Source organism: Pinus tabuliformis, chromosome 6 (genome assembly GCF_031772625.1).
Source record: "Pinus tabuliformis cultivar Carrire ecotype Pingquan chromosome 6, CPIR1, whole genome shotgun sequence".
Lineage (NCBI taxonomy): Eukaryota > Viridiplantae > Streptophyta > Pinopsida > Pinales > Pinaceae > Pinus > Pinus tabuliformis.
Genome location: NC_142292.1, coordinates 54,120,008 through 54,130,735, shown reverse-complemented (window position 1 = coordinate 54,130,735; position 10,728 = coordinate 54,120,008). Strand labels below are relative to the sequence as shown.

The 10,728-nt window shown below is 37.5% G+C and overlaps 1 protein-coding gene across 1 annotated transcript in view; it reads right to left on the bottom strand.

Moving 5' to 3' along the window:
• Positions 1-7,320: 7,320 nt before the first annotated feature.
• The window catches only part of LOC149257187 (protein AE7-like 1), a 112,916-nt gene continuing 109,508 nt past the window's right edge, over positions 7,321-10,728 (bottom strand). Inside the window, exon 5 of the mRNA XM_089413700.1 lies at positions 7,321-7,778. Coding sequence (XP_089269826.1) covers positions 7,678-7,778 — 101 coding nt within the window. The 3' untranslated portion in view covers positions 7,321-7,677. The remainder of the gene's footprint in view (positions 7,779-10,728) is intronic.

Genomic DNA, 10,728 nt, shown 5'->3' with positions numbered 1-10,728 from the left:
GACAAAGTAAAAAAAGAATAGCATTAAAAGCATGTACTTACATGTAATAGAGTATATCCAACCATCCACAATTTAGCAATAAAGAAGCTCCAAAACAAGATAAACCAATCCACACATCAAAATTCATCCATAAAGCTCCAATTCATGCTCCAAGAAAAAGTGTGAAAAACTCAAGAGAGAAGAGATCCAATCCAAAGTGATAATGAGAAAATGAACTCATCTCACTTGTATTTATACACTAATGAGGAGTTCGAATTAGCCTCATTGCCTTACATAAGACCCAAAAATAAAATAATATTATAATAATCTAGCTTTTGGTGACAAGCCCACCAAACTAGCTCACAAATGAAAAAATAAGCCTCTCAAGAGGTCAAATAATAATATATGCGTGTCGTAGAGCCCTCTAAGAAGCCTAATGAAGTCCATGGGTGCCATAATGAAAAGTAGGACCCTCAAAAGTGATGGGCAAGGGGTTGGCTCCTTGTTCTCCAAACAATAAACCTGTGGTGCTCCCAATGGGTGTGGGGGCAGAATAATAACCTCATGGGTCTCCAAATGAGTCAAGGATGCATGTAGATCGTTTATAAGGCCTTTGATGATGGTGTAAGAGATGCAACATCATCCTACAAGTGTTGGGTCAGCTGTCAAGTGCATGGTACGTCTCTAGGGTTGGTTGGGCAAAGGCGAACCAGGTGCATCATCCTCATCCAATAGGAGTATCTCGAGTATCTCTGATCATCCTCGAGGATCCATGGAGTGTTGTCCACTATTGTGGAGACCCATGGCTCTCAACACTCCCTACATTGTGCCAATGTAGCCCTCTGGAGGATTCAGACCCTATATAGGGAGACCAAACCCAAGATGGAGACCATCTGTAATCCAGCATAAAATCAAATATGTCCCCTAGCCTTCCAGTACAAGAAGTCATTAGGGAAATTAAGTAAATGAGCTTACCAACCATAGACCACAGGTGGGACTTCATAATGGCATGCCCTTCCTGGGCTTCGGGATGTGCCAATATCTCTTAAACTCCAAATGGGGTTGACCAAGTATTCTATTAGGTGATTTCTACTTCTAAAGGGGATAAGATGTTCAAGGTACACCCTTCAAAAGGTGGTGGCATGTGACAGATACGTGAATGAAAGGGATGAGATGGGGCAGTGATGGGCCACATGTCAGGGGACAAGGGTAGCTAATAAAAGGAAAGCCCACACTTGGGCTTATAATGTATACGAGGGAGAAATCGTAGTACATGAGGTGCCCCTGCCTTGATTTTTCCACCCTTCTTTATATGTCTTTTGTCATTTTATGATTTTCTTTGATTAACTACTCAAGGCTCAAGGGGTAAAGTCATGATGCGTAAGATATAGTAGTGAATACCTCCTTTTAAGGTGGGGCGGTTCATTGTCCACCAGGGGTTGAGACAATCATGGGTTCTTATATGATGAAGGACATTCATTGAACCTTTAGGAACCAGGGTGATAGCCATGATGATGGGGTTATTGTCTTTATCCCAAGTGTTAAATGTGTATGTCCCAACCATCTTTTGCATTTTGTGGTACATTTTCCTCTTGAATGTGGCCAAATATGTTTTTGGCTTTCTTTTTTGTTGCATCAACCTCTGGGTATCATTCTAGGCCTGACCCAAGGTGTGGGCGAGGGGAAGGGGCAAGCTAACCTTATGTGGACCCAGTGGAGGAATATGGACCCAGGTGGGAGAAATGACAAATGGGGTGACAAAGAGTGGAAAGAGCGTAATATAAACATGTAAGGGAGCCACCACACAACCAAAATCGGGGTTTCCTGTGAAATACCATCCCTAAAGCCAAATGGTCAGTAAGAGAGATCCCACAGGACTAGGATGCAAGGTTAATATCCACAAGGGGTCTAGGGGGCAAGGCCACAGACCTAACCCATTATTTCCGCCGTATTCCCCCATTAATCCATGCCCCAGAAGTGTCCATGATAAGAAAACTACAATACTCAATTATCAAATGATAAGGCATACCTTTAGGTTCGAGAGGCCCACCTTCAAATATACGATCATGGCAGATGGGCAAGGGACCACATGGCTGGCTCAGGTGGCAGAGAAATGGCACAATGAGCTAGCTAGTGGTTGCAAGGGGTTGCTAGTTGTCGGATGAGGACCATCTTGGAGAAAAAAAAGCTCCTAGGGATATCACCCACAAAATGGTGGGTAACAAGCCTCACACATATCAACAAATGACATTAACCCCTGCAGTTGGTTTGTCTTCTTTAATTAGATCTACAGCTCTCTGTAGGCCAGACCTTTCAGCCTTTACAGAAATTTCAGTCTCCTGTCAATGCATCAAGATTGGAAAAAAGGGTTCAGTTATACACTGTGATTTGACCACATTCTCGGATCTGAAATTTTACTCTTGTTTCAGCGCCCCATATACAGATCTAGCCCTTGATTTCATGCACAGTGGTTCGATTTTATTTCGGCCTTTTTCATATATTGTGAGCTAGCTCCAGACCTTAAATTTCTAACATCTAGACTTGTTCTCGAATACAATGCTCTAGGTTATTAGTTTCAGCCTCCAAAATAGTGGCATAAGTCTACATATATGTTTCATTTCAGTGCCTCCCAGAGCACTATCAATACCCTCATTTATAGTTTTATACTTGAGCCTTAAACAAAGCTCGACATCTATGCATATTTCAATAGTTGTAAACTCTTTGGTGCAAAATTTCTAGCCATGGGACCAAATTCAACTATAGGCACAGTAGCATTACAATTTGATGAAAAGGGTTTATTAGACCACAATTATGTCTATCTGCATGAGAATTAGTACATATGTAGCTTAAGGGTTGGTTGATTTAATTCACCAACTCACTATGCTAAGCCACATCAGTTAGGGTCTCAGATTTGTAGTGCCTTGTGACTACTCACTAGGGTTGATGAATTGAGAACAAATCTTTTATGGTTATTGAGATTTGAATTTGACTAAGGTTTTCATTGTCAGCACTTGATTTTGTAGTAAGGGTTTCACTATCAACAGTCACATCTTGCAACTGTAAGGATTATATTGTTAGCAGTTTGAGATTCACTATCATTTTTGCAGCAGTAAGGGTTTTATCATTTTGTAGCAATCTCAATGTCACATTTTTTGTTGTTGTTAAATAAGTCTGTCAGTCAGGATCATCAATATCTTGGCTTGCACTACATCAGAGGTGTTGCATCAAGCCATCTTCAGGGCATCAACTAATAGAGGTACATTTGTTCGGTATTTCATTGTCATTATCATTTTACAGCAATTGAAGGAATCTGGCAGAAAGGGTTCCATTGTCATCAGTTGAAGTTATGCAGTAAGAGTTTCATCATTTGTTCAACTGTAAAGGTTTCATTGTCTGATCAATTCTTGTAAGTGGGTCATTGTCCTTGGTACGGGAGCCCACAATAGTTCTGACTATTCTTATTATCATTTTCAAGGTGGTTAGGTGGTGCAAAGCAGGTGATTGAAATCACCTTCCAATTGTGACCTGAAAACACTTCAAGGTGGTAGGGTGGTTCTAGGGCAAGTTGGAGCTTGCAAGGGTGTTGGAGCATCCTATCAGTGTTGATAAAACCAGGGCATTGGAGTGTCCTTTCAATTGGAGCTGGAATATTGAACGTTTTATTAAAGTACTAGGGAGTTGGGGTTCCCTTTTCAGTCGGAGTTTAAGCATATCATGTACTCAAAATTATTAGAAAAGTTTTCGATGGTTTTTTTTTCCCAAAAGGATTTCCACCTTAAAATCTCTAATGCATTGTTCTTTGATGTGTTGATGTTTTATGCTTATTGTTAATGCTCCGAAATTTTAATAATTGCCAATTGATCAAAAAAACAGATTCACCCCCCTTTGAGTATTTCCAACACTCCCCTTGACCATTGACAATTCCTGCAGCGTTCCCTGGGACTGGAGGGGGTTGTAAGGACCATATGCATTAGTGATGGGTCATGCATTGCCAAAAACAGTTATATCCATCAACAGTGGTGCAATTGGTTTGAATTTGCTAGATTATTAATTAAATGTAGCATTGGTTGATTCACAACCCCCATAAACCCACGATAATGAGTTTCCATCATTTGTATCATTGGTTATTGGATTGGAATTGCAAATGAGGATTGTGTATGCACCACTAGATTGAAGAGTACATTATTATTTGTGTTAACAAAATTGCAGAGACAAAGCACAACCAAAGTGGATTGGTTCATAGTTCTAGCCTTAGAAGCCATCTAATTAATCCCTAAAGCCAGATTTTGAATAGGATTGGTTCATGCTTATTGGAGAAATTGAAATTGTACAATTTTTGAATTTTATTTTTTTGTGGAGATCCATATTGATGAAACAAACAAGCCACAGTTGTACCATATACAGATCATCCCACCTTGCAACAATAGTGGCATGAGATGTTCTTCAGCCTCTTGGTCGCATGTTCACCATTGCCTTGCCCTTTCTTCTTTGCCCACTTGCTTTTTCCCTTAATCATTGGCTGCAAAATCTTGTTTTGTACCCCTTGCCTCATAGTTGCTACTACATTGTCTCTTCCATCCAGCCCATTGTAAGAGACTATTGCACAACTCTTTAAACCGTAGGTCAACATTTGTAGTGGTAATGTTCAAAGTCTCAATAAAAGTGCTCACAAGCACGTGGTAAGTTTTTCAATGCAATTACCACCATGTCCTATTCCATTTTCGACCAATGGCCAACAACTGTTCTATGTATCTTTGATCTCTCGTAAATGCTCCTGCAATGATGCATTCTCATCCATTGTGGTTTAAAACACCATTTTCTTTAGGGAGAGAGCTACCCTTGTCCAAAGTTTCATGCAACTCTTGCAAATGCTGCCCAATCATTGCTGAAGTGTTCCTTCTCTAGACTTCAAGAAGCATTTCCTTGTCACAAACCATTTGATTAGCAATACATCTCTCTGACTCATCATACCAATAGCTGTTAATTGGGTATCTTTACTTAAGACAATATCAACCAAGCACCTATATTCAAATATGGCCAATATACACTGCTTTAACATATTGGAGCTTTTCCCAAGGAATCAATGGCTACATCCTAACATGATGTGGGGTAAAGAGGTCGTTGTTACAAGTCAAAAAGGCATAATATATTCAGAAACAGAGTAAAATGTTGGAAATATCTGTTCTTTGCCTCAATTTACATCCCAGAGTAAGAACACCTGACTATTGGCTCTGAACAAGAGTAGAAGCCATGTATTGCTAAAAAATGTAGATTTTTTTGTAATAAATCCAGCCAAAAACAACACCAAAACACGGATTTGACAAATCTATTCAATGACAGCATCAAGACACAGATTTTGATAAATTTGCTCAAGAATAGGACCAAAACACATATTTATATTAATCTCTTTGGATCCGATGAAAGTCACCAAAACAATAGCTTAAAGTTTCAAATCTGCAAATATAGGCAACAATACAAGCAAAAATAGCATCAATCTGTTTCCAAATGCTATGCATTGTCAAGAAATCAGACAAATTTCAGAGATTCAATATTTGAACAGGCCATACATTGCTAGATTTTTGTCTAATTACTGGCCCGGACACTTAATTTCTTCTTGGCATCTCAAATTCCATTTTTGTACAGTCGTACAGTAGCTTGATTCTCCTATGTGGCACATCTATACAACACATGCAACTGAGTATTGGTAGATCGATCTCCTTGGCCACATGCGGATCTCTTTGGTGGTCATATGACCATACGAATTGGTTCTTACAATCTTCACTTTCAATTTTATTTTATTTTTTTTCTAGATCCGGTGAAATCCCTTTTTGCCTCTTCGATGTTCTATGCTAGTGATCCCTCAGTCAGTCTCTACTAGCAATAGTGCCTAGATCTTCACTCTCATAGACTCCATAACTCTAACTGAACTCTGATAGCATATCACGATAAACAAAAATCGAATGTAAAGAAACCCAAGATAACTCAAGTGAGTTCTCCATATTGCACTGATTAACTAAGAAGTAAAAATGTTCTTATAAAGGATTGCATACTAATTAGAATCAGTCCACTTTATGAATGTGGGATAGACCAGATATACACTATAATTAAATAAAACATGAAGGCAGAAAATAACCTAAAGCCAAAATAACTTTATTAATGCCTATGTCTGATATCTAATTGACCATTATTATTTTGACATTTAATTTAACATAAAGACTTTAAAAAGTTTACCCGTATTCTTATTTATAAAAATTACTTGGGATTTGATGGCTTTCCACGTGATATTCTATGAAATAGATTGAGACCATACGTGGAAGTTTTTTCTCCAAATCTGAAATGTTGGGAGCAGCTTGAACTTTTATTGTGATATGATGGTTTTCCACATGAGCTTCCATGAAACAGCTCGAGACTATCAATGGGAGTTCAGAGTTGCTTTCCAACTCTGAAATGTTGGGAGCAGCTTGAAAGAAGCTCTTGTTGTGATATGATCATTTTCCACATGATCTTCTATGAAACAGCTTGAGAATATCAATGGGAGTTTAGAGTTGTTTTCCAATCCTGAAATGTTGGGAGCAGCTTGAAAGAAACTCCTTTCTTATTTTGTTTAACTCAATAGAGAAATGACCATTTCCACCTAGTGGCAGAGACAAAAATTAAAAAACATGAAAATATAATATGGCACACTATTTTTTCATGCTTGAAGCCATAGACTATGGCGATGAAAACTTGGGAAATGCATATGCACAAAAGACAAACAATGACCAAAAACACACTATTTAAATCATCCTCAGATTTGAGGTCCTTCAAAACAACTATAATCCATAACCAACTTCGAATCATTTGGCAACTTCTTTCACCTTCATACATAACATTGCATACCAAATGCAGAGGATTAAAGACTAACTTCAGTTATGGCAAGTTTCCTTCCTGGCTGTTAGGAATCAGCATAGCATAACAGGCTTCAGTTCAGACTCTTGGTATGAAATCATGTTAATGCCAAGTTTGCTTATGCATCTGTAATAATTTTCATACAAAATTAGTAGTAGTACAGGTTAGATATTGTGAGGCAACTGTGCTTTATCTATAATTCCTCCTTGATCATACTAACATTGGCATAATTAATCAGATATGAAGCTGCCAGTCTTGCCCAAAACTGTGCACCATTGCTATAATTTCACTAGTCATACTAGCAAGGCATGGATTATTATTGGTACGATTTCATGAGAGTCCTGCTAGCAACACTAGACATAAATGATATTTGAAATGCCATCCCAGATCTGTAGAATTTTCAATATGACATACAATGTAACGTTATCCAGCATTCGCAATATTTCTTCATGATAGCCTCCAACTCTTTATGCGCATCCAAGGTAATTAAAAGGCAAACAAACAGAGAATTACAAAGAGGACAATTATGTTCATAGAGTAGGTTCACTTAAACAAGAGTTAACTTGTCACAAGTGGTCTTTTAATAAGGAATATAAACCTAATATCATGTCTTGTGAACAATTTAAAGCAGTAATCCAAAGTAATATATATAAATATATACAATAAAAACGCCACTTCACTTTTCTGATTTCTTTTGATGCACAACATGCTCACAAACTTCTATGAAAGCCACATAATTGACGCTATTTAATTTAACGCAGAACTAAAGCACACATGCCCATCTGTAACTGTATAAATACTTTGCACCATTTACAGGTCATTTGATGCAAGGCACTCATCAACAAGTTGCAAAAGATTGGGATTCTCCAAAGCTGCAGCAACTCGTTCTTTGTCATTCAATTGCTTGTTGACTGTAAGCACAATTGTCAAAATCACTTTTCCTTGACATGCAGGCTTGAAATGTAACAAGTAAATCCATTATGCACATAATTGAACATGACAATCTGTTTTACTCTATAAAGTTTACATTTCTTCTAATTAGATATGATAGATGACACAACAAACATGACTGCAATATCCAAATCTTGTGAGACTACATCAACAATACTGTCTAGAATGATGACTTTTCCACTCACTGGCAATTGTTAGGTAGCATTTTTGCTTCACAAAACTTGAAATCAGGTACAGTATTAGAAACATGGATGGCATCGAAATGTGATCCCCCAGAATTTTAGGAGACAGGGAAACAATGACTTAGAAAATAAAATATATGTACATATATAATTCAAAAAAGAGAATTTCTTTCTAAATAGCAAATTGTAAAAAAACATAGTAAGGGTTATAGTAAAGAAACATAGCAAGAAACATAGTCATGAATGATATACATAAACAACAATTTAATAAAAATCTAAGTTGCATCTTAGCTCCCATATGACATTACATAACGCAGACTCCAAGACTCTTCTTGCTGTCACCTCTCTAGAAATGGCTCCCTGTGCTATGAGAATCACACTAAACCCTTCTTCACTGCTGCAGCCATGGGATTTGCTTGTGTTATAAACAGTTCCCGTTTATTCTTGAAGACAGTATTTTGTAGATGAATAAATGTATTGATTGATAAAATGATTGATAAGATAATGATGATATTACAATTATAACACCCATTATAAATACCTAGGTGGTGGTGCCTTTTCATACTAATGGATGTGTCTTTTCGATAAGACACATTTTTTCATTAACTTATTAACTTATCATTTATTATATTATTATGTTTATAACATTGATACCCTCTTTAAGGAATGTTTTGTCCTCAAAGCGTAATAAAGAGAATTCTCTCTAGTTGAGCATGGTTCCATGCAATGACGTTTATCTGTTTTTATGGGTTTGACTTTGTTCGTGCTTTGAGTGTTGGTGAGGTTCCTATATATTGTTGCTTCTACTTTGAGAGGGGAAGCCTCAACACCATATAATTTGTAGTGTGTCCTTGCCAATTAAACTCCCTGAACTATTCTTCAAGGTTTGTAGTATAACTTCCCAAATGCATCCACCATTCTGCACCTAGCACTATATCCATCTCTTTGGGCGGTAGAGTGTACAGTTCTGTTTGTAGTTCCAGTTCTTGTATCTAAATTGAAACTTAATGACATTTTCCTACTTCTTTGACCTTTTGTCCATAACATTATTAACAGTATTAATAATATAGCAATCAACCATCACTAATCTTATCGGGCAGTTTACTAACTTTGTCCTGGCATGTGCTCGAATCAAATCCCCAATGGATGAGGCACACTAGTCTATGCCAACAAGTTTAATAAAGTGACATCAACAAATGTGGGGGGGCATCACTTGGGTTTCTCCAAAAGATTTTACTTTTAAAAAATTAATAACATATTATAACTTAAAAGAAGTCAACTAGGTTTAGCATGGTTGTCGGGAGGACTAGTTGTTATCCTCCCCACCCGGGTTCAAATCCCGTAAAGTCACATGTTAAGCTCTTGAAAAGAGTAATCTATGTGGCCCTCTTAGCTGAGTACATAATTTGGCATTGTCGTGATACCAACAACCTCACTCTTGCCTTTGTGTTGAGTGGGAGTCTGATTTTTCCCCAAGTGATCCCCAATGCCCAAAATTTATGTCAATTAGGTTTAGCTTGGGTGGTTAGAAGGTATAGTTGTTATTCTCCGCACCCAGGTTCAAACCCCATGAGTGACATGTTAAGAGTAATCTATGTGATGCTCTTAAATGACTATATAATGTCGCACTAGCATGATACCAGCAACCTCAATCTTGCCTTCGGGCGCAGAGAGGTTGATTTCTTTCCCTGGGCAGTCGTCAGTGCCTAAAATTTTCATTGAAAAGCTTAAATGAATATACTCGAACCTTATATATTCAACAAAATAACCATTATAATATTTCAATTTAATAATATATATTAAATTCAAATATTAGATCTCCAAAGTATCTAGTCAACTGAGAATCATTATTAAAAATTGAAAGGCTATAATGGCCACCACTATATGATAAGAAGTAATAAAATCATAGTATTAATAATATAGTCTAAGGGGTTAGCTTAAGCGATTGTTACCAAATCTGTTGCGCATTTTGCTAGTTCCATGCTAGCATGTGTTTGTTTCAAATCCCTGTGGGTGAGACACACTAGTCTATGCTAATGAGATAACTGAAGTGGGGTAGCATCACATGGGTTTCCCATGAGATTTTCCTTTTATAAAAATAATAATATATTATAGCTTAAAAGAATATATTCCAACCTAATCAATAGAATAATTAGAATCACAAAAGAAGCAAGATAACCATAAAAAAAAATTGACAAGGTTTCGTCAAATGAGGGCAAGGAAATTACCCAATTAAAACATCATATTTTAAATTAGATATCATTTTTGGGATTCAACTGCGTTAAGTAAGTCATTCACGTATGACCATTTCCATGAGAGGTAGTCGTAACTGACTAATTTCTCATGATTTTTGAATAGTTCACTTAGCACTCATTGCATCGGGTGATGCTCACAGGGGTGAAGAAGTGGGATTGAAAGTAGTGAAATGAATCACATAGCATCAATCATCACTTCTGGGGCTTGCACCCGGTAACCAGGACTTCCCAGGAGGTCACCCATCCCAGAACTCCTCTGGCTCAAGCGCACTTAACTGTGGAGTTTTCCCCACAATCAAGCCCACTTAGCTTGCTACCCCATTTGCAAAACCTTAGCAAGTATTGCGCCTCATGAACCATTCAAGTAGAGATCCCTTGACTCTTTTTGAATTTAAGTATGGGGGTTTACGCAGTGCATTATATTAGATATCATTTTTGGGATTCAACTGCGTTAAGTAAGTCATTCACGTATG